Source organism: Mauremys reevesii, linkage group 1, assembly GCF_016161935.1.
Source record: "Mauremys reevesii isolate NIE-2019 linkage group 1, ASM1616193v1, whole genome shotgun sequence".
NCBI lineage: Eukaryota > Metazoa > Chordata > Testudines > Geoemydidae > Mauremys > Mauremys reevesii.
The window spans coordinates 122,894,475-122,919,289 of record NC_052623.1 but is presented as its reverse complement, the minus strand read 5'-3'; the positions used below and the strand labels follow the sequence as shown (position 1 = coordinate 122,919,289).

The window sequence follows — 24,815 nt, the reverse complement described above, 5'->3', positions numbered from 1 at the left end:
ATTGTATTTTCCAAGGAAAAAAAATGCCCATTGGAAAGTTTGTAACTTGTTTGTATGTTTTATTCTGCATTGTATGCCATTTATATGAGTCACATATAAATTAATAGAATGCTTGTGATTAAGGAAAAATGGGCTTCTTAATATTTTTCATGATAAACTTTTGACTTGAGTTTTCTTTTAGAAAATTGGCTGAGGAATCAAAATATTTGGCTGTATGATGAGACTTTAAAATAATCATCCTTGCATTAAACTTGACACACTTGGTTGTCCTATCATTATGCCAAGTCTGTTGGCTTGATTATATGTAAATATGAAACGTGAATAATAGAACTTCAGATTTTTAGAAAATGTGTTGATGTAACTAAAAACAGAAATAAAAGGATGAATAGATGGACATATAAAGATTCCACTTGGAGAAGATGTATTACTAAACTTCTCTTGTTCTTTCAGATTTTGACAATTCCTGTGAAGGCTGTAATTGCTGTGGGTTCACTGACTTGCTCCCCTAAACACATTCACCTTCCGCCTTCCTTTCCAGTAAGATATTTTGTTGACAATATTTTCTTTCTTTTTTTCTTCAGATCCTTTTCAGGAGCAACTTCCTTTATGATTTGCTTTATGACTTCTGAATTGCTATGCTGGAGGGAACAGTGGTGATTATTCTTAAGCTCTCATTAGCTGGCACTATAGAAACTCTTATCATCCCAGATAGTAGGCATGACACACACCTCAACTCACCTTTTATTGTATCACCTTGAAGAGAGCCTGGGATATTGACTCCTGGCCCAGACTTGGCTTTCTATTCAGCTTCATTCTGATGTAGCTGTGCTCAGTTGTTTTCTCCATCATTCCTTCTGCATTAGTGCCAGGAATAAGAGAGAGGCATCTAATTATATCAGGTATATCGCCGGATTTCTGAGATCTTCAGAAGAAAGACTATGAAACCAAAGAAACTCTTAAATTGGCCAATTTACAAAAACACAAAATTAGTTGTGTATTTAGCATTGTTTCCCAACCTGGAGATGGGTTGCCCTAAGGGGGTGTGTGGCACAGTACAGGAACAATACAGCAAGGAAGCTGGATCCACTTTAATCCCTTTGTAGACGTACGATGACTGCTTGTGGAGATCTGCCTATCTTTCATCTCTGCTGCTGCTGCAGTCTTCATGCACTGAGCCCCAGAAGCATCTGATTTTGTACAGGGCTGTGTGTCAAATGGGGGAGCAGCCCATTAACCAGATCTTATCTTCTCTGCTCCCATGGCATTTGGCACAACCATGGGATCTCGTGCAGCCTGGCCCAGCTGTGAGCCGTGAATGGATGATCACCCAGTCTGAACAGCATGTAGCCTTCTGATGGGTAGCAAACCAAGGAGGCGGGAGAATCAGGGAAAGGAATACAAAAACTAAAAGTGCAGGGGGAGAGGGAGATCAGAGAGGAGAGATGCTAGCACAGGACCAGTGTAGGGGTGCTTTATTGCAAGGGCGTGAGTTGAATAAAGGATGGGAATTGGATTTTTAAGATTTTTTGTATGGCTGTCAGCTCACAAAGGGGATCGTTCAGCTGTATAGTCTCTTCTTGTTGGTAATCACTGTACAGGTTTAAGACAGTTTTTTTAATTTAATCAAAACACTATTAGTTTTTGCTAAAGACTTTAGTGGAGTCCCAAATTGCCCATTAATAAAAGATGGGTGTATCTGCAGGACTCCATACATAGGGCTCTGGCACAGTCATTTCTTCCTGCTATTAAATGTGTCCATTCGTCAGGACAAAGCGATGTAGTAAACTATCCCTTCATGCACCAGTCATCTCTTTTGAAAAATTATTTTTCTTGTTTGTGACACTTCAAGAATTTCCTGAGCCTACAGCCATCGTTGTGGCTTGCAAGCCCACAGCTGTGACTTACCCCCATTCCTCACCCCAGCTCTGGCACTGAGATATATAAAAGGTAAATCTCAGATTTCATTTGAGGGAAGGATGCAAGTTTCTAGTTCTCTTCCTTGCAATAAAACCTCAAAAACATAATTTGTTTGCATCTGTCTATATTCTTTGGTGAAGGTTGAAAGATGGTCACTGATCTTGACTAAAAATCACAGGTTATTTATATTCCCCTTCACGTTCACCAGCATTGACCTTTGCAATGAGTGGAAAAACATGACCACAGGTCCTGTGATTTTTGTTAGGATCTCAGAGTAGTTTGTGGCTATGGGGGCTGTAGCATCTGTACTGCCAGAGATGGCAGTTAGGGCAATCACAATTTCCAGCTAAGCCAGTCCTCTACTGAGCATCCGTGATGGCTTTTTGCCAGAAGAGGGAGTATCTCAATGAGTGCCAGCATGGCATAGTGAAATAGACACAGGATGGAGAACATGAGGCGCAAGCATTCTAATCAGGGCTCTGCAGATGACAGCTGTGTCATCTAACTCTGTTTTAAAATTATGGCATGTTACTTACCTGCTTTATAGAGGGAGGATCATGACTAGAGCTGGCACAAAAACTTGGAATTTCAAAACTTTTCTGTGAAACATCTATTTGTTTCTCATACATTTTGATGAAAGTTTCATCCTGTTATTGGCCATCTGTGGTTGTATGATTTAGTAGTAGTGTTTTTAAAGCACTATATGTGTTGTAAATTTCACCATATACATACTCGCAACCCAGCAGTAGCTGAGGGCCTACTGGATTCCAGAATCCTACTTTATTGTGCCTTTCAAAATACTTCTAAATGTTTGCAGCTATGCACAAGTTCCATCACAAGCAGCTGGTTCCCCTTCTGCCTCAGGGCTGGGGGACCTAAAATCCAGCCCTTGGTCTCTCTCTTCTGTCACATTTAATATAAAAGGAGTCAGATAAATTTGGGGAGTATCTGAAAAAATCATCTTCTTAATCCTCCTCAAAATACTTAGGGTGGTTCTGTGCATAGTACTGTGATATACTAGGAGAGGAATTGGCTCTGTTTTGGGAGAGCAGAACGAAAAATTGTGCAGGCCTCCCCCAAAATGCTGAGGTAGTTAAATGCTACCTATGTAGATAGATGTCTGATGGCTTGCCCACTATGTGTTGTGAGTGGGAGAAATGTATACAGTATAACTTTTTTTCCTTTCCTTTCCTTTAGGGGAAAATAGTTCACCAGAGCTTAAATATTATGAATTCCTTCTCTCAGAAGGTGAAAATACAATATGTACGCTCTCTATCCGAAGATGTGCGGTTTTATTACAAGAGATTGAGGAGCAATAAAGAAGACTTAGAGCCAGGAAAAAAATCAAAGGTTGGAAAGTTTTGTGTATTCATACTAATAGGCAGTTTTTCTTTAAATGTAACACATTGATAATTTTGCAGTTATTCATAGAATCAAGAATATCAGGGTTGAAAGGGACCTCAGGAGGTCATCTAGTCCAACCCCCTGCTCAAAGCAGGACCAATCCCCAACTAAATCATCCTAGCCAGGGCTTTGTCAATTCTGACCTTAAAAACCTCTAAGGAAGGAGATTCCACCACCTCCCTAGGTAACCCATTCCAGTGCTTCACCACCCTCCTAGTGAAGAAGATTTTCCTAATATCCAACCTAAACCTCCCGCACTGCAACTTGAGACCATTACTCCTTGTTCTGTCATTTGCTACCACTGAGAGCAGCCTAGCTCCATCCTCTTTGGAACCCTGTTTCAGGTAGTTGAAAGCAACTATCAAATCCCCCCTCATTCTTCTCTTCTGCAGAGTAAATAATCCCATTTCCCTCAGCCTCTCCTCATAAATCATATGTTCTAGTCCCCTAATCATTTTTGTTGCCCTCTGCTGGACTCTTTCCAATTTTTCCACATCCTTCTTGTAGTGTGGGTCCCAAAACTGAACATAGTACTCCAGATGAGGTCTCACCAATGCCAAATAGAGGGGAATGATCACATCCCTCGATCTGCTGGCAATGCTCCTACTTATACAACCCAAAATGTCATTAGTCTTCTTGGCAACAAGGGCTCACTGACTCATATCCAGCTTCTTGTCCACTGTAACCCCTAGGTCCTTTTCTGAAGAACTGCTGCCTTGGTCCCTAGTCTGTAGCAGTGCATGGGATTTGTCCATCCTAAATGCAGGAATTTTTCTCTATTTTAGTCATCAGAGATGCTTGCTTCATTTAATTGTTCTTGTACATTTTGCAGATAGCAAATATTTATTTTGATCCTGGTTTACAGTGTGGGAATCACTGTTATGTTGGATTGCCTTTCTTATGTAAATGTAAGTAATTTTCATTTTTGTAATTAAAATCTCATTTTATTCCCTTCCCTCCTTAATATTGAAGTGTATAAAAGTACGGTTTTTGTTTTTTAGCTGAACCTAAAGTTCAGCACAGCTTAACGATGCAAGAAGATGCATGGGATTCTGATTGGGATTTGCATGAGAACTTGTTCAGAGTGTGGGCAGGAATCAGAGAGAACTCAGGTCATAGGTGAGTGTATATTTGCCCTGTGGCCTGTGAATCACTTGATTCTTTTTGTTTTGTGTTGCTTGTTTACAGCATTGAATTCTTGTGTTGCCAGAGAAGGGCAAGGAATAATTGCTTGGTTTGCTCTTCTGAAAGAGTTTGAAGCGGGGGAAAATGACATTTTTCTCAAGGTGCTATGTTTGGCTTAGGTCAGTGGTCATCAAACTTTTTGTTTCTGAAGACTACTTGAAAATGCAGAGGTTCTTGGTGGGCCACTTAATGATCTTTCCAAATGTTGTTGGTACGGTTAGCGAACTATTGTAAAGCACTTCGGATAAGTGCTATATTAAAAAAAAAAAAACCTTAATCATTAACGTTTTTTGTTCTACAAACAAAAGCACACAACTCATATTTTAATATCAGTAGTCTTACCTTTCTAATGCGATGAATGTACCCTCTCTCCCCCTCGATGGCAGCCCCCGAGCTGGGGCTGGGAAGGGGGGGGGGGTCTCTCCCTCTCTCCCCTGCTGTGGCAGCCTCCGAGCTGAAGCTAGGAAGGAGGGTGGGGAGGTCTCCCTCCGGCAGCCACAGCCCTGGAGCTGAGGAAAGTCACTTCTTTCTCTAGCCGGCGCAGCCCTGCACATCCCAAATTCCCCCCACCCCTTCTTCTTACCCCACTGCTCTTTCACACCTACCCCCTACTCCCCCCAAGGCTACCACCTCACCTTACATGTGCGTCTTCTCCAGGGGCCAGGCACCTAATTAGTGGAGTCATGCCTGCACAGCTCCGCTAATTAGGTGGGTGGCCATTCATTCTCTCATGTGCAGCTGCCCAGGCGTGCACCTTAGAGGAAACTATCCACGGACCACCTGAATGGAGCTCGCAGACCACTGGTGGTCCACGGACCAGAGTTTTAGAACCTCTGGCTTAAGTAGATCAACTAGTGTGAATTTGTAGTTGACCATCTTTCTTTGTAAACTAGAAGGCTAAAGGAAACCCCAGCTTACACAGTATTCCTAAAATGTGTGGTATTGCTTGTGCAAAATAGCTGCTGTGCTCCTGTTTATCTAGTTTATCTCCTTTTGCCGTTGTACTGAGATTACTCTATTCACCACTGAAAAGTAGAAATCTTTTAGTTTGGTGTAAAGTATTTTGGGATGCTTTTTTGAAAGGTGTTATATGGAGTGTGATGATAATGACTAAAAACATTCAAACTAATGCCTAAGAAGTTGAACAGTTGTGTGGTGCTACTGTGCTCTGTTAAAAGCATCTGCTATATTTCATGCATGAAGTGGCTGCTTTTCAATGGTGGATAATATGTTCAATGTCTCAGAAGGGTATTGTGTGGATTAGTTAATGTTGGCAAAGTGCTTTTGAGATCCTATTTATTGTGATAATATCCATTTTAACTTGGATTTTATTAATGTTCTAGACTTCGTGAAAACACAAAACACTTAACATAAGTATTGAAATATTGCAATAGAACTATATCAACAGCATAACAAAAGTGCCTGCCACATCCCTCGGAAAGCACAACAGTAACTCTTAAAGGAAGGGAAATATGACCCTGTCAGAATTCCCTGATGATATCTACTTTTTGCAGTTTACATTAAAGGCTAGAATATTTGAGGAAGAGGGAAAGCAATACAGGAAAACACATCTCCAGATAGTTACATGATACAGTGAATGTGTAAAGCCCTCTACATTCAGTTAAAGAAACAAATAATACAGAGAAACTTTAAACAAAGAATAGAGCATGCTCGGTCTGAATACTGGACAGACCTGACTGGTGTTAAAGCCGTGCCAACAGAAGGCCTTGGCTGAAGAGCTTGAGACCTATTGAACCCTGGCTTTTTGTCCATACCTCCAGCACTGCCACCTGCCTGTAAGTAAGTTTTATTTGGGTGTTGGGCTACTCTGTCCCTTACTAGGTGAGAATCTCTTTGGCCTGGTCTGACGACTCATTACACTTATCCTTCAGTTCCATTTCCTCCCTAAGCTTGTGCTCTGCACCTTTCAGCATGACGGAGCTCAGAAGAGTGAGTGCACTGAGCAGCTGGGCCAGAGAAGGGACCATCACTGGAGCAAGAGGAAAACTGAATTAGGGATACAGAAAAATTTAACAGCTTAGTCCAGTTAGACTAGATGGCTAATGCCCTGTCTCAAATTGGAATCAAATTGCAACTGCATCAGGGGGCAAACATGTATCCTCAGTACCGCCATCCCTAGGCATTCAAATATCATGACTCAGGCCTCAATAAATCATGATTTCATTAAATCATGAAGTTTAACATAAATAAAAACAAGTTGCGCAAACTTGACTTACAGAAATCCAGACTTACGGAAAAAATTCCGTACACACTTTTTTTTTTTGCATAATTGTCGGAGATACGTTCCTGACTTAGCAAAATTCGACTTATGCAAGGTGTTCCAGAACGGAATGCTTGCGTAAGTCGGGGAGCTTCTGTATGAGATTCTTTTCACTTACTTTCTGGATTGGACATTTAGGGTTCACTTAGGTCAGATTAAGATTTTTCTCTGCAGCCATGGGAGTTGGAAACTTTGTGAAAAACTTAACTTTCATTAAAATCACCTGACTCCAGGATCTGGCGCTGAAGAACACCAAATATCCTGAGACTTGTGATAAAATGGTGGGAGTTGGCATTGCTGTAACATGGTTCACTGTGTTTCCTGTATTTATGACATAGACACACGCTGTGTGTCCTGTATTTATGACATAGACAGTTTGTGAAGCTGTATAGCTGGAGCTATGCCATATTGGACCAGTGTTTAAAAACAGCTAATGTTTATAGAAGTAACTTTGCATATCCACTCATGGGTTTAATGCTGTTTGACCCTGTTCACACTGGATAGCCAAACAGTATTAGAAAAGGATTCAACAGTAGCTGTTTACTCTAACTCTCTTTTTGCACCACTGTAGTCTCACTACCATAAAACACCTTTGTAACAAAAGAGTACTCTGGTAATTGAAGGAGGCATGGGAGGAACAAAACAAGAAAGCATAGAATATTCTGCAAAGGTGTGACAGCACAGATAGTGTGGTTGTGTTGTCCCATTTGTGCTTTCCTTTTCTTATAACTGAAATAGCAGTAAGTTCAGGTAAAGATCAAATGTTTGACAAACTTAAAAATATATTGAAGAGTAGTGCATTCCAAAATAATTCTACATTTTCTAGAGTGCATGGAAAGTTAACTAAATTGTTGTTGTTTTTTAGGCTATCGACATTCCACTATCACAAGGTGGATTTTATAACTTTTTTTTTTCTAGATTGAGTGCCATGTTTGAAGTGGACACAGATCTCCAGAAGGATGTAATATTGAAAATCACAGCCGAACTGGCCTGGCCATCCATACTCAGTTCACCACGCCATTTAAGTTTCCCACTTACCAATACCAACAGCTCATCAGTAAGTGTGTGTGTGTTAATAGGATCATTTTACAGTGACTGAGCATAGTTTGAAATAGGTCTTAATATTTGGAAAAGTTCACTATATTCACAATTAATATGAATGTAAATGTTTGTCAAATTGTTGCTTTTGTAATAGGAGGAAGAAATTCTTCTAGAAAACCCAGCAGATGTTCCTGTCTATGTTCAATTCCTTCCTTTAGCTCTGTATTCCAACCCATCATCTTTTGTAGACAAATTAATAGAGCGGTAAGTATTGTTTGAAATATTTAAACTCCTCTTGCTTTGATGCCAAATGTGCTACTTGCGGGGAGGTGGGGGGAAATCAATGCAGTATTTATCAACAGCAGCTGTGCTGTAGAGAGAATTCAGAGCTTTAATATAAATGGGAAATGAAAAGGTAAAGACACTTTAGTACACTTTCATTGCCAGCCATCAGTTTGGGGCAAAGCTGGTGAGCTAAATAAATGCTTCAGATTTTCCTCTTTGGAATGCAGAGTGGAGAAAGGAGAGACCAAGCAAAATAAGAAAAATGAGTGGCGATTTTATCTGTGGAGTCTTCGTTATAGTCATCTTAATATAAATCCTGGTGCTTTTGGTTAGTGTTGAAATCCATAAATTATTTGAAATTGTTATAAAGGCCATATTGTCAATTATGTGAATTTCATAAATATCTGTATATCCTATCTCACTGTAATATAGTTTGGTAAGAAGTATATGTTTATATTTTAGGTTTAACTTGAGTAAGTCAACAAATTTCAATTTGAGGACACTAGAATTCCAGGTTTCCAGAAACTCTGTAAGTTATTTCAAAACACTTCCTTCTTTTCTAATGTTTTTACATAGTCACACAAATATTGTATAATAAAAATACAGCCATAGAGTCTTCAAAGTTATGAATGGCATGTGATGTTTGTTGGATATGTTAATGGAAATTGCAGAGCAATTTTCCTGCAAGATTAGTGTGTAATTCAAATTTAACTTTTTTTCCAGTATGTTTATTCTTTTATGTAATTATAGAATTTAAAGATGAAAAATATCTGTTGGCTTATTTTATTCATCCCCTTACTGTTATATAAGTATTCCATACAGTATATTATTGGATGCTAGTTTTAAATACCCAGGTGGTGGGGCATCTGTCACTTCACTTTTCATTCAGAATTTTTTGACAGTCTAAATTTTACTTGTGATCCCCCTAAGCAGATGTTCTCTTCGAATGTGTAAATATTTATTCTTTTCCCTCTAATTAGTCAGTTTTTAGCTAAGCTATACCTAGTTACTTATTTCAGGGGTTCTCAACCTTCTTCTTTCTCAGGTCCCCCCAACATGCTATAAAATCTCCATGGCCCACCTGTGCCACAACTGTTTTTCTGCATATAAAAGCCAGAGATGGCATTAGGGAGGAGCAAGCAGGGCAATAGCCCAGGACTCCACACCACAGAGCGCCTCGCAAAGCTAAGGTGCTCAGGCTTCAGCCCTAGATGACAGAGCTCAGGGCCGTAGGCTTCAGCCCCATGCAGTGGGGCTTGGCAGGCCCCCTGAAACCTGCTTGTGGCCCCACAGGGGGCCCGGACCCCTGGTTGAGAACCACTGACTTATTTTACTATGGTCTCCTAAATCAGTGTTTTCTTACAGTAAGATCAAGATCAGGAAAAGGTCACTTGAGAAATTTTTTGAAATATTAGATTTGTCCTCCTTTTACATTGGTAATACTTAACCCGTCTACCTCAAAGTGTGTTCTGAAGATTTAATAATTGTAGAGCACTTTGAAGATGTGAAGCACTATATAATTGCAAAGTAATAATATTAGTGTTAGAGATGCACATGAAACAACCCCCTGAATACCCTGTCCTCTGAGGGTTTTAGGAACCCAGGTGAGTGTTTTGTAGCTCAGATTGCTTGTGGTGAATAATCCAGTTGTACTGCTTTGAACTTGGTAATAAATATAGGATTTTTTTGTGCTGTAGATCTCTTGTTTTTCTGTTAAAGGCTATGATAGCTTAAAAATTAAAAATAACAAGTGTTGCATATCAACTGGTGGCAGAATAGCAGCTGCAACCTGTTCTTTTTGCCTGATCAAACTCTCATTGACTTAAGACTATTTGGGGCACTTCCAGTTCATGGTGGACACTCTTGTGAATAAATGTTTGTGTGTATTTTTTAAACGAACTTTTTTTCTGTTACCCTTTAAGTCTAATAGAGAATTAGAAGACTTTAACTAGGCTACTTAAGTATTTAAACAACTTCATCAGGAAGCATGTTTTGATATAAGAATTTTTTAGAAAATATAGTTTGTATGTACTCAGTGGAATCTATGCAAAATCCCCTAATTTTTAAAAGCGGTTTTTATTTTTCATTGTCTTAAGGTTCAGCCATTGCAGAGCACTACAGGATTTGCAGAGGGTCTATCTCGACATTCGGTTTTAAACATAGTTTTAAAGCCTGGAGAGCGAAAATCTGTCAAAGTAAAATTTACTCCAGTTCTTAATAAGACTGTTTCATCATTAATTATCATCAGGTATGGTAGGTCTCTGAATTAGGTTTGAGTTAATTAGGTTCTTATTTATGTGTAGGTTACATATTTGACCACTTGTGACCAATAAATTGTCCCATTGTTTCAAGATTAATTGTGAAATCTCCAGGTTTGGAATGATGGGTTTAGTTTGTATACATTACATTATGATTTATAGCAGTCAAAGGCATTCAGTTCATATCTTCAAATATTCATGTATTGCCGATATGTTTTCTATATTAAGATGTTTAGATTCTTTTCAAGTTCATCTATACTTTTTTGTATTGAAAGTAGGGACTTGTCAAACACTATTTTTCCTAAAATATTCTTGCTGTGAGAAGTCAAGAGTTTAAATAAGTGTGTTTACTGTTTGAAAGAAGCATGTAGGAGATTTGCAGTTCTAAGTGTTAATAAAATTTTATAACTAAATCCTGAGTTTCTTCACTAAAGCTTAGTATGCTTTGTGTTGGTTACTGCAGCCCCTAACCTGCAAACACTTATGCATGGGAATTGTGAGTGAGATTACTCATATACATAAGACTGTTCTAGGATTGGGAGGTAATGTAATATAGTTTGTGAACATGTTTGAGAGAGCAGTGGAGTGCATATTTATTTTGCTAAAAGTTTCTTCTTTCCCCTATTATCTTTATACAGAAATAATTTGACTGTAATAGATGCTATAATGGTACAAGGCCAAGGAACAACTGAAAGCCTGAGGGTTGCAGGCAAGCCTCCAGGTCCAGGAAGTTCATTACGTTTTAAGATCACTGAATCATTATTAAAAGACTGTTCAGAAAGTGAGTATTCTATGAAGACCTATTACACTGAACAGAAAATCTCATGACATCTGATGTACACAACTACGAATATCTGCAGTAACTAGAAAATACCACTTTCCTGTTTTATAACGTCTAGATGAAATGAATCTCTACAAATATGTAAAATATGTGAACTTGTGGCTGATGTACCTTGACAAATACTGTATTTCAATATACAAGCAATATTTCTGAGCAAAATTTTTTATTTTCATAGTGTCTTGGGCATTTTGCCATTGTAAACAGATTGATTAAGAAATGTAAATATACAGATAAAGGTCTGTCCAATGTTACTTTAGTTTAAAGTGATGGATACTAGAGGCTATATAACCTCACTTTTGTCTGTCTTCACTCTTGCTCTTAAAAATTAACAGAAAACCCACTACAATGGCCCTGGATCTCTCAGTCGGAGAATAGTTGAACCAAGGCAGCAACCAGCCCTCTGTCTTCCTGAGTCCTTTAGCAGCCCTCCACGCGAACAATTTGTGTAGGGGGCAGGGAAGGTAGAGGTAGAGGAATTGGGGCTGAAGAACTAATCAAGATGATTTGTCCCTCAGCCTTTGCCAGAGATCCATAGTATTTCTTGATGGATGGTCTTACAAACCCTTCTCAATTGAGTGATGTGTAGAAAACTCAGTTGAAGTTCAAAACTCAGATTCTACCTCTAAACGTGCCTCACATTGGTTTTCCACTAGCAGAGTAAATTCTTAAAAGGCGATATTCCTCTTAATGATGCTGACTTCAGTGTCTTTGATGTCACCCATGAGCTTTATTTTCAGGATAGAAAAGAATTTAGTGTTCGAGTACAGATAATACTACACATACTATCTGAAAGTAATGTTTACAAGATTCAGTTAAATGCTACTAGTACAGGAACTGTGTACAGAAGCAAAGTAGACACAGTGAACAATAGTTTACACCACTACACAGATGGGGGGGGCGGGTTATAAGCAATATGAGTCTTAATAGATTAGCTTTCTCCAGGTTTTTTGTGAGGGAATAGAATGCTCTGGAATTGGACAAAAAACATTCTACTTGATAGCCATCTGACACTGCTTGCAGAGACCTCTGTTTTAACATCTTGTCCAAAGGTCAGCACTTTGACCACCCACCACTTCCCTGATGCATGTATTTTCTAGTATCTCTGTTGGGCTTAAAGTGAGGATGGTACTAACAGAACTTTGCAAGCATTTTTTGTAGATAATGAATTTACTGCACTATAGTGGCTTAACACAGTCCTAATTGCTTTGTTCTATATCTTTTTAGAAATTAAATTAAAAGAACCAAATTTCACATTGAAAAGAACATTCAAAGTGGAGAACACAGGACAGCTTCAGATTAATGTGAAGTCCATGGAAATCAGTGGATATACATGTGAAGGATATGGATTTAAAGTTGTTAACTGTCAAGAGTTTTCACTAAGTGCCAATGCCTCTAAAGACATTGTCATATTGTAAGTACATTGTTGAAGAGTGAGGCCATTTTCCTCATGTAGATCATCTGAGCATACTCTTGCATTAGAAAATGTATGTACAAAGCTTTACTCAGTAAGAAATCAGTGTTGATTAAATCATTTTTCTTCATTTAAACTTTGAGTTGCTTAATTTTCTTCTGTATGAACAAAAATTGTGAAACTTCCTTTCCTTTCTAAAAGTGGAACAAACTGTTTGTAAGAGCCTATTAAAGAGATTTCACAGCTGAGTACAGTGTTGTATTTACTGGTCATAAAACAGTTTGCTGTAAACTTGGAACTGTATAAACAGTTGCATATTAAGACAACTTCATTCAGGATATCGTAGAATATAGACATAGATGAACATATCCTTTTGGTTAATTGCAGTGTGTACTGAAAAGGATCCATCTATGTATTATGAGTGCCCCTATCATAATGTACAGCATTTTAACCCTGCAGGCTTTGTGTATACTGCACTGACTGAAATTGTAGTGGGTGTTTTAATCAAGAATTGGCTACAGAAAGGACCCCTCTGCTCCAAAAATTATCTTTGGGCCCTGGTTGTATTTAATGCTTCTTTTGTATACTAATTGATTAGCCTTTACTAAAAATTCATAGAATTTAAGACAGTAAAGGAGCACTCTAACTAGTCTGGCCTGCTGCATGACACAGGCCATAGAATTTCACCCATTAATACCTGCGTCAAGCTCAACAATTAGTGATGAGACTACAGCATAGCTTTCTAGAAAGATATTCAGTCTTGACTTGAAGATGAAGTGACAAAGTTTCCACTTTTCTTGGTAATCTGTTTCATTGCTTAATTACTGTTGCTCTTAAATTTTGCATTTTTTGCATAATTTTAGTTTGATTTTTTTTCTTAATGGAAAAAAATGGGTCCAAATTTAATTCCAACCATTTTATCTAGTTGGCTTCATCTGCTAGATAAATCTGCTCTCTGGTATTGGCTTAATTCTAGGCCTTCCCTCTTACAGAATATATTCTTTCTATGTATGTACTTAGAGACTGATTTCATTGTCTCTTAAGGTACTATTTGGCTAAGGTGTCTGGGAGACTAGTGATCATCTTACTGTTTCAGTCAGTTTCAGCAAACCTCCTCAAATTACAGCCATTGCAGTCGCTATTATCTTTTTAAAATACGAAAAGGATGAATAATGCAAATTATTTAGAACTTAAAACTGTCTTACTGGATTTAGTCTTAAAATATGGACAGGTGTAACAATCTGCGTTTACTTTTTCAGGTTTACACCAGATTTCACTGCTTCCAGAGTCATTCGTGAACTGAAGTTCATTACAGCAGGAGGTTCTGAATTTATATTTGTATTGAATGCATCTCTTCCATATCATATGTTAGCAACATGTGCAGAAGCCCTGCCCAGACCCAGTTGGGAGCTGGCACTGTACATAATCATCTCAGGAATAATGAGGTATGAGTTGCTTGTACCTGCATAATGTACATGGAGTTGTCTGAGTTTGAATACAAAATACAAAGGGTGTAGATGCTTTGATTTTAGTATAATTTAGGATACATTTTGTATACAGTGCAATTGGTAATTGATGTAAAATTGTATTATGGTAAGATGAAATTAAGAACAAACAGGTGCAAACTACTGTGGATTTTGTGCTAACACCATGACGTTGGGAATTCTAACTTTCTGTGGAAAAACTAGTGCAAAATACAGCATATGTTTGCCCAGAACATCTTTGCTAAGATCAAATATTGCACTCCTATTAACCATGATGATGTGTGATTGTTTATAGCTGTAACTAAGCCAGACTTGAACCAAGTTGGGGATTGGTCCTGCTTTGAGCAGGGGGTTGGACTAGATGACCTCCTCAGGTCCCTTCCAACCCTAATATTCTATGATAAGTTATGAATTGAGGCAACGTTAAACATGGCTTCTTTTGGAGGTGAGAAGTCGCTCTTCCACAGTGCAGCACCTTAGGGAGATATGAAACAGTGACTTAAATGAGTTTAGCTGCAAATGCCTTTTGAATGATTTAATTCTGCTGCCACCTTTATATGTGATAGACAACTGGTGATACTAATAATGGAATTTCTGAGAACCTGGAGGGCACTGTTGAGTCATATGTAAAACATTTAAAATAGAGTACCATCAGTTAGTGAGGTTACATAATAGCATATGAATACACCGGACAACAAAGCACATTTTGCTAGGCAGCGTACAAACACGTAGTGAGATAGTCCCTTCCAGGAAGAGCTTGCAATCTAAATAGATAAAACAAAGAATGTAGCGGGAGAGAGAGATGCACACAGAGGTGAAGTAAGTTGCTCACGGTCACAGCTCAGATCGGTGGCAAAGCTGGGTGTAGAATCTGGGTCTCTTGACTTTCAGTCCAGTACCTCCCCCATTTCTTAATATAGTCCTTATATTGTAGTTACAAACAGAAATGAAAATAAATTTGTTTTGCAATTTCACTATATTGAAACACTAATGACTGAGTATAGCTAAAATATCAACAGTAAAACTGTAAAAATAAGAATTGAATGATGGAAACAGAAGAGAACTTTTTTTTTTACTCAAGCAACAGTGTGTTATATAAACACTTTTTTTTCTCTCAGTACAATTACTTGCTGTGTGTATTCAATAGTACTTTTAGTCTGCACACTAAATCTGTTGACAATATTTTAGTCCATCTAGTATATTTTAATTACACAATGGCATTTTTACCCAAGAATTACAATTTCTGCAGTTTTCTGTGCATTAAATCAGATGCTAACCTGTGCTCCTCCCCTCATCTCTCTCACTCTTTCCCCCATTGACAGTGTGGTTTTGACAGGAAACAGTAGCTAAGGCCAAAATTCTGCCCTCTTATATAGAGTATTGATGAATTTATCTGGAGATGTTTCCCTGTTTGATTAATCTGTTTTCCTTAACTCTTTTATTGCATCTTTCTGGAAAACTTTTTTGTGAATTGGTACTTCATTTCACTCAATGGAAATATCAAGAAGCTGTCAAAAATTTGGAAGAAGGAGACGAGACCATGCTGATTTGAAACAAGTTAACTTCTGCTTCAGAAACTTTTTTCCATAGCTTTTTGGTTTGGGGATCATGTGTATATCTTGTCTTTGCACTTTAATTGTAAATCCCATAATAATATGTGTACATTGAGGGGTTAAATAGGTGTGTGTGTCATGCTGGGATTTTGCTCTTTAGAGCAACATATACAATTGCTTTTTTGGGTATTGTTCACCTTTTACTTTTGATTTGTTGGCAGAAGATGCATCTTCTTTGCCTGGTTGCATTCAGCCTCACCACCCCTAAAACGATGACGACAAAATCAATGCTTTTTTTTACTTCTATTCCCTATAGTGTACTCTTTCTCTTGGTAATTGGAACAGCATATTTAGATGCTCAAGGAATTTGGGAGCCATTCAGGAGGCGCCTGTCCTTTGAGGCATCAAACCCTCCCTTTGATATGGGAAGGCCATTTGATCTCAGGAGAATAGTTGGAATTTCATCTGACGGAAAGTAAGTACACACACATTTGAATAAGGCCACTTGGAAAGGAACGTTTCTTCCTAGTACAGGAGACTAATCAGGGTCACCCTCCTAACAAAAGGAGCTGGTAATTTAGCAATAACTTAAGAGGGCATCCAAATAGTGTGGGGAGGGTGGAGGAATTCCTACTTTTTCTGTGAAAATCAACATAGTAAATTACATACTACCTGTTAGAAAAACAGAAAGTGTATAATGCAACAGACTGGGGCAAAAGTGTCTCTCCTTAAGGCTTTCTGCCTAGGGCAGAGGTAGTCAGTAGGGGGACCATGGCCGAAATCTGGACTGCCAGATACTTTTGAATAGACTGAAATCTTTTCATTTACTACTACTACTTGTTGCAATGTGAAAAATGTTTCTCTGGAGTCTGGACCTTGCCTATACCTTTACAAAAAATAGACCTCCCCGGGCCTCCTAGGGCTTTATTTGAAAAAGAAACTCCCCACACCAGTATTCCTTCTCACGTGTACTATGTGTTGTTGCTGTGATTTGTCCAAAAATGTAAATAAGTGAATAATGGATATTAAGTATTACTGACTTGTCAGTTGAGCTTTAAGGGAGTTTTCATGTTACGTTTCTGTGATAAATAAGCCAAGAACTGTGTAGTTCAGGATTACTAATTGATGTAATAACTCTTCTTATGTAGAGGAATATACACTTACTGTATATTTGAACACACTTGCTCTTCTTCCAGCTTGAATGCACCTGGATCGGACTCTAATCACAGTTCCTCCAGAGGAATCTATGGAGCAGGTGGTTCCTCATCACGATCCAGTGCAGGAAGTCACAAGCAATGCAATCCAACAGCACATCTGCACAGCAATAGAAATTCAGCTGATATTGAAAATGCCAAATCTAAAAACAATTCAAACGTTGCTAGCAGGACTTCCCTACAGACAGCTTCCATGCAGTCATCTAACAGAGGCAGTTCCCTTATCCTGGATTCAGGTGTTATAGCTCAGAATCATACAGCAGGCAGAAGATCCAGGGGGGCAAAGCAGAACCAGCAAACAAACCAGCAACATGCTCAAGTTCTCTTAGAGCAGCATTCACAACAGCCGACACCAACAGTGCCTCAGCAACAAGAGCAACAGACTGAAAGTTCTTTGCCACAATCACCACTTCTTAACCCTTCACACCCAGAATGTACCAGCAACACAAGGCACAGCTCAGAGGATTCAGATATCGCTGGTCTGATAGAAACTATGGACAAAGAGTTTGACCACCCAGAGTCCCCATCCCCAGATGTGTTTACAGAGCAGCCCCCATCTCCAGTAACAAAAAACAAAGGTAATACAACTCTGCTTTGCTTAATACGGATGGCACATTATGACAGCCAAAGAGTACCAGAGCTTCATGCATGATCCTGAGTAGGGTTAATACACTTCCTTTCTGTCACTTGATAATACTGGAATTGCCCATTCAACATTGGATAAACTTTCATTTGCAAGTTTTATATGAGATAGGTTTTTACTGAAAACCGGGTGGGGTGTGGGTGTGTGTGTATATAAAATATATTTAGAAATCTTTTTAAATTACTACTGTATTCTTCTGGCTTCAGTCCTTTTAGCCTTAGTAGTAATTTAGTAGTAATTTAAAACAGTTAGTTTTGGTAATTTAAAACAGTTAGTTTTGGGAAAGGAGGGTGGTTGCCCTAGTTTATTATGAAAACTGAAAAGTGGAGGATAGTGAATCAATACAGTACTGTCAGAATGGAATTCTTCATGCCTAGCACTTGCAGTTGTGACAGAAAATCCTTGATGTTAGGAGGTTGACAAGTTAATAAATGGCACCTGCTTGATTTTATTTTTTATAAAGTGTGTTAATCTTGAAGCCAGGGTGCTTGTGGAGTTGTTTATATGTGCACCTTTTGATTTCTCAAATGCTCTTGAAGTACATACATCATGGTGTTTTGATTTTATACAATTTTCAAAACAAATTTTGAGATTATTAATAGAAATTTATCCTCATGCTGTAAATATTTCGTTAGTGTAGCTTTTGATTACACTGATTGTCCAAAACTGTTTTCTAATTAGCCTGTTGAGTCTAACACACACATCTCTGATGCATCACCCTAGTTACAAATTTAAATCTAGTATTCTTTTTAGTGGTTTGTTTGGTTTGGGGTTTTTTTGGGAGGGGGGATTCATTTAGGCAGTATTGTTTACATGGAATATTGCTGATGCCTTTCATGCACGCTATATAAAATTCATTGGAGATGGACATAGGTGGGGGAAGAGAACAGAAGATACGGTTAGAAACCCTAAAATGACTGTGTAATCACAACAGATAAAGCAATTTAAACTTGTATTGTAATCATTAAAAAATACAGCAGACTAACACAACATTGTTATGGACAGATGGTATTAAATATTCCTGCTGGATGGAAAGTGTTGGCTGTGCTTATGAATGAGATGCATCTAGGATTCCAGCAGTATCAGGGTCTAGTGGAACTATGGAGACTATACTTTTTATTTCTTAAGACTTGGAAACAAAATTGTTGTCTTTTAACAAATGAATGGCTAGTATGATTTAACTACCATTTTCATATCTGGTTCCTGGTTGGAACAATTCTCAGCAATTTGTATATTGGAAGATTATCTTAACATGTTTAGGATGAAAATAGTTGTTCCTAAATATTGAGAGTGCTGGTTATCAAGTCTTTATTTACCCATTTTCCAAGCAGTATGCACTGCGTAATCACTTGCTAGTTTGTCTAACAGTTTCAGCAGAAGTCTAAATGAAGTTAGAACATTTCACATAACTCCTAATGAATCATTTATAAGACACGTGTCCATTTTTTCTCTTGTAACTTTTTTTCCTAATTCTAAACACCTTCAGATAAGTCCATACTTCTATAAAAAAAATCCCTTTAGTAGCCTTGGTCATTTCTGCTTGGGAGTGAGGCTACAATGGATGCTTTTATATTTTTCTTTGCTTTCAGACTAGCAGTTTTATGGTGTTAACTTTTCATCTTCCCAAACCAACAAAACGCATTTATTTATAAAAAGCCCTTCATCCTTAGAAAAGTCTACACAAAACTAATATTTACTATACAGTTTTGAGTTATACAATTTGAATGATAAAAACTCAGTGCAATACATGATAAAACTTGTCCATTTCCAATCTTCCTGTAATACACTTTTTTAAATTTTTTCATTGAGATATTTGCTTCATCCATTAGGACTTAGATTTTAAAAAATTGGGGCCCGATTCTTCAAGCAGTTGTGCATGTAACTATGCATGTACCCAAATGTTTGCATAATCAGCCTCTTATGAAATAAAATTTGTACCGTGGTATCTAGCTAAGGAGTATCACTTTTGTAAAGTCTTGCGGCAGCTGTTTCTCAGTCTATAAACTAGTCCTTCAGTGATAGTACACTCTCAAAGTCTGAAGTTTGTTTGTGAACTATCAGGACCTTGTCTGATTCTGTTACATGAAATTGCACAAGAAAAAATACAGGATTTTTTTTGTCATAAGTATAATTTCAAGAGGTTATACCCAAGAGAGCAATTTCATCACCTAAAATTATATAACTTCTCTGTATATGAAAGCTTAGGAATGTTCAATCACGTCAGGTTGATAGAACTAGATTCTGATTGGTCAGCACCCATGAAAACGTGTTGCTTTGGGAAATCCTGATTATTATTTTTTTTAACAGATCACTGAGTTTATTAGTATGAAAGATGCAGTTTGACAGCAACTTTTTGAATGTTTGATTTTGTTCAAATGTTTATGTAGGATTGATCAAATACTGTTGTATCCAGAATGTGGTGTTCTAACGTGAAAAAAAAAATATCAAAATAGAGAAATTCGTTCCATTATAGAGGAACCAGACTCTTAAGGGGTCATACAGTATTTGAGAGCATTATCAGAGTGAAAATGTGTATTAAACAAATTTCCTTTCTTATCCTAGAGAGAGAAGGTAGGTGAGGTAATGTCTTTTATTGTACCAGCTTCTGTTGAAAGAAACATGCTTTCGAGCCACTCAGAGCTCTTCTTCAGATCTGGGAAAGGAGCTCCCAACCTCACAGCAAAACTGCAAGGTTGAACAGATTGTTTAGCATAAGTAATTATTACTTATATATTGTAATGCACCATTCAAGATAGAGTGGCCTGTTAAGACCTCTGGAGTCATAGGACAAAAAGTGGGGGTTAGTGGATAAGCCATAATAAGTTGGTCCAATAAAATATATTAACTCACCTAACTTGTCTCTCTAATATCCTGGGACCAACATGGCCACTGCATACTTACCTACCCTACTAATAATTTACTATAAAAATGAATGGAATTTTTAAACATTTATCTGGTGAATAGACTTTCCCAGTTTCAGATTCTTGTGCCCTAACACAATGAAGCAAACCGTACAAGGGTTATTTTTGTTAAAAGTACACTGCTACCCCGCTGTAACGCAACCCGATATAACACGGGTTCGCATATAGCGCAGTAGCAGTGGGGCTCCAGTGGCGCTTTAAAGGATCCAGGGCTCTGGCTGCTGCGGGGAGCCCCGGGCCCTTTAAGTCACCGCCGGAGCCCTGCTGCCACTACCCTGGGGCTCCAGCAGCGGGGCTTGGGCAGCGCTTTAAAGCATCTGGGGCTCTGGCTCCTGTGGGGAGCCCCGGGCCCTTTAAGTCACCGCCAGAGCCCTGCTGCTGCTACCCCGGGGCTATGGCAATGGGGCTGGGCTGGCGATTTAAAGGGCCATGGGTGGCTGCAGGGAGCCCTGGGCCCTTTAAATCACCGCTGGAGCCCTGCCGCTGCTACCCCAGGTCTGCGTCAGCAGGGCTCCGCCAGCAATTTAAAGGGCCTGGGGCTCCCCAAATCACCGCTGCAGCCCTGCCACCACTACACCGATATAACGGCGTTTCACTTATAATGCACTAGGGATTTTTGGCTCCCCATGACCGCGTTATATCAGGGTAGCGGTGTATTGTTTACAGTCAACATTTTTTTTCTTTTCATGAAAATATTTCAAGTCATGCTAAGTTTTAAATCAATTACTCTAATGTTTGATAAGTATGTGTGCCTTTACAAAACCTAAATTTTGGGCCAAATTTGACCTAGCTCTAAATTACCCATTTAACAAGGTCTCTTGTAACAAATCAATAGAGATTTCATTAGTTAATGTACATCTGTTAAAGAAGCACAGTCAACTTGAAATCTACTTTTAAAAACACAAAAGTTCAAGGTGGTTTCATATACATCTGATCTTTAGTACCCCTACCAACTTTTCTATTTTTTACATTAACGTTTTCCTGAACAGGAGACACTGATAATGTGAGCCAGGCTTTTAATGGTATTTAGGTTCCTAAATATGCAGTTAGCTACCTAGTTTGATTTTCAGAAGCACCTATATGGATCTTTAGGCATCAGAATACCTTTAAAATCTGTCCTTATTTAGTTTGTGCCTTTGACAAAACTTTGTCTAGAGACATAACTAAATATTGAGAATTTTCCCCCCAATATTAGTAACTAATAAAAGCAAGGGGAAATTTCCTGAGAGAAATGTAACTTTTTTTAAAGTAGACTGTTTTCTTCCAACCATTGTTGGATGCTAGAATGAACCTTGCTTGATGTGTAACTTGTGTTTTTTCAACCGTCTCAATTGTGATAATGAATAGCCAGATCTAGGAGGAAGAGAAGTCAATCATTAGGTTTGCAAAAATGTTTTAATATATTTCCTGAAGGTTTCTAGTAACTATTTTACAGTTTAATGTTAGGAGTAATAGCTTCTCAGATTATGTGAATTTAAAATTAACTTTTGCAGTGTTTGTTTTTAACTTTTATACCCAGAAAAATAGAAGTTTAGCTTATAGGTACAGACTGCACGGGTACAGCTTTGCACAATGGGGCTCTCTTCACAACTAAGTGTCTTCAGGGTCAGAACCTTATTTTGTGTAGTATTTTTCATATAACCTTTATTCCAAAAAGTTTTACACGATGAAATATGGCAACAACCATTATGAACCAGATTCAGTTCCAACATAAGCAGACAAATCTCAATTAAAATTGCACCCATTTACTAGAGCTGAATTTGGTCTTCTCTCAAAATATTAAAAAACAAAACAGCAGTATGTAGACAATATGGCTTATAAGTGAATGCATTTAGTCTTAAAGCCCGCATCTGAGCAGGATCTTATTAAAAGGTATTGTAGTGGATGGCTGACAGAAAGTAGTAAGGGAATAACTAGAGGTAATGGCGAGAGAAGCCTATAGATCAAGATGAAGGTGTTTAGCAACAGGTGCGGATTTGTTTGTTTTTGTTTTTAAAGTTGCTCCATATTGATGCTCTTTATGATGTTAACTCATTTCCCTTGCCCAAGAGTCCAAGACATACCGTAGTATTTTGTCTACCAAGAGTTCTGGCAGGATTTTGGTAGATCTGTAGATGATGCTCCTTTGAATCTATCCCCTCAGTAAATTTCCCTGAGCTCAGGCACCTTCAATCTGAAATTGAGAGAAACCAAAAAGAAATAAGTATATTTAAATATAATTAGTTCCTCTTTATATATACATTTGTTGTAGAGACTGGTGGGTGATCTTAACTGTTACAACTAACTTTATAGATAAGTCCATGGATTTTTTAACACACTTTTCCTGTTTGGGCCTGTAATAACATTCAAAACATTTGGGCTTAAAATGTAGGACATCAAATTTAGTTTTAAGTATTAAAATTTAAGATGGAGAGAACAAAATATGCTGAAGACCGATTGATGTTTAATCGGTATCCCCCGGCATACTTGTTACATCCTCTCATAAGAACCTTGTAATATTTGTAAATACTCTCCATCAAATTACTGCAATTCTCAAACAAAAAATGCACAACAGAAGTCTGCAGAGCAGTTCCATTTCTCATTTGTTTGTTAGGTGATAAAACATTCATAGTGGTTTCTGAAGTGATTGTCAAAATCAGTCTTACATGGTGAAATTTCTAATACTAAACATTCAAACAGAACTCCAGTCACATGGTAGCAAAGAGTCACAGAGGAGAACTATGTATGCCTAAGTGGCCAGTGTCTGTGGAAGGCGGGTAATGTTGGTAGGATCTGCGGGAGTAAATGTATGAGTGTTAGTATTGGTCAGAGTCCTTTAGGTTTGACATGACTTGTTTAGATGAAGTGAAGTGGTATAAAGACATATCAGCAAAGGTCTGAAGTTGCACTTTTAACCACCGTATGAGAAAAAAGATGCAAATGCTATGGCAGTCCAATTCTCCTTGAACTAAGAGCTGCAGCTGGCTTGGGAGGCTTAGTGATGGATTGTTTTTCAGTGCACAAAGTAGTGCAAAACACTCCCAGTCTTGGAGCACAGCTGCTAATAATCTGGAGCTGCCCTTATCTCCCTAGGGAAAGGGAAACCGTTTCAGCGCAAATCTAAATCACAGAAGAAGAGGGAGGAAAAGGAGAGAAGAGGAAAGGGAAAGCAACAGGAGGATGAACTGAAAGATTCTTTGGCAGATGATGACAGTTCTTCAACCACCACAGAAACCTCCAATCCAGACACAGAACCACTCCTGAAGGAGGTACAGAGCCGTTAGAGAGGGAAGGGTACTCTTCTCAGATACATAGTGGCTCACCTAAGTAGAAAGCATGGCTTTGCTTTTGACACACATTCATTTATAGTGGGAGCTGCTACTTATACTGTGTTCGCTGGTGCCAAGAATAGTAATAAGCAGCCTGTTTCCAAATCTCTCTGAGAAGTAAACGGATTCTTCCCTTATAGAAAAGAGAACTAAAACGTGCTTGCATTGCTAACTTGTTTCACTCACAGGACCAAATGATGCTAGGTAATCAACTACAGCATCTCAGCCACTGGTATATTGGTCAGATGGCCATGATAATGGTTTTGTCTCAAAACATGCATTATGAAACCAAAATAAAACTAATTGGGGAGAACAGAAAGCCGGAGCTAAATTTTGGGCATGTTTTTAATGTGATGAATTTGTTGCAGCTAGAATCCTGCTGTTTTGAAATCAAAACTGGTTAAATACATGTTAAAATATTTAGGATTCGGTTTGATCAGTTTCTGCTTTGCAAGATGGTTAGTCATTAATTTGACAGTGTAATTTATATCACCTTTGTCATAAAGCACAGAGGGTCTGTAAAATGAAAGAGAAGAAATAACTCAAATGGTGAAGTTGCTTGAACTTGCTATTTCTTTGCTTAAAAGCATCCTATCTAGTTGAGATATGGAACCACTTCAGTTTTGGGTCGTCTGTCAAATGCAGCCCAGGTCATCAATGACAGAAAGTTACCATCCTCTGATGACTGATCAGTGACCTATATGAACTGACTTGTCCATCTCCATCCAAAGTCCATAACCAGCATCCTTTTTAACAGTCTCACTAAAGGTCTGAATGAACATGGAGTTGGAGCTACCCTCATGTTCCTAGAGTGGCCCCCCAAAAATCAGGTTTGAAGCCCATTAGTAGGGTAATCTGAGGAAGTTCGCACTGCTGCTTCCCATCCTGTACTGTTTCTGTGGATAAGCAGAGACCAAAATCCTCTAGGAAAGTCAACCACCTTTTGATAGGCATCACTTTCGGGATGGAGAGGCATGGTCACTATTGAGTGTTGAAATGTTGTCATCCATTATGCAAATTGCTCACAATTGCTGATGCCACTTTCTCTCTCTGGTTTTTATTGAAGCAG

At 38.3% G+C, this 24,815-nt stretch overlaps 1 protein-coding gene and 1 long non-coding RNA gene across 3 annotated transcripts in view; one reads left to right on the top strand and one right to left on the bottom strand.

The window, feature by feature from the left end:
* Positions 1-24,815, top strand: part of TMEM131 (transmembrane protein 131) — a 161,136-nt gene that overhangs the window by 112,567 nt on the left and 23,754 nt on the right. For both annotated transcript variants that reach the window (XM_039543102.1, XM_039543093.1), the window contains exons 19-32: positions 451-537; positions 3,115-3,267; positions 4,154-4,229; positions 4,323-4,440; positions 7,706-7,844; positions 7,983-8,092; positions 8,576-8,642; positions 10,210-10,361; positions 11,010-11,152; positions 12,437-12,623; positions 13,883-14,068; positions 15,977-16,135; positions 16,857-17,452; positions 23,511-23,686. In XM_039543102.1, the coding sequence (XP_039399036.1) occupies positions 451-537; positions 3,115-3,267; positions 4,154-4,229; positions 4,323-4,440; positions 7,706-7,844; positions 7,983-8,092; positions 8,576-8,642; positions 10,210-10,361; positions 11,010-11,152; positions 12,437-12,623; positions 13,883-14,068; positions 15,977-16,135; positions 16,857-17,452; positions 23,511-23,686 (2,349 nt within the window). The remainder of the gene's footprint in view (positions 1-450; positions 538-3,114; positions 3,268-4,153; positions 4,230-4,322; positions 4,441-7,705; positions 7,845-7,982; positions 8,093-8,575; positions 8,643-10,209; positions 10,362-11,009; positions 11,153-12,436; positions 12,624-13,882; positions 14,069-15,976; positions 16,136-16,856; positions 17,453-23,510; positions 23,687-24,815) is intronic.
* On the bottom strand, positions 11,397-15,871 carry LOC120407460. Its single transcript, XR_005599987.1, has 3 exons — positions 15,858-15,871; positions 14,940-15,029; positions 11,397-11,937 (listed from the first exon to the last, which is right to left on the bottom strand). It is a non-coding gene; the product is annotated as an uncharacterized LOC120407460 (long non-coding RNA).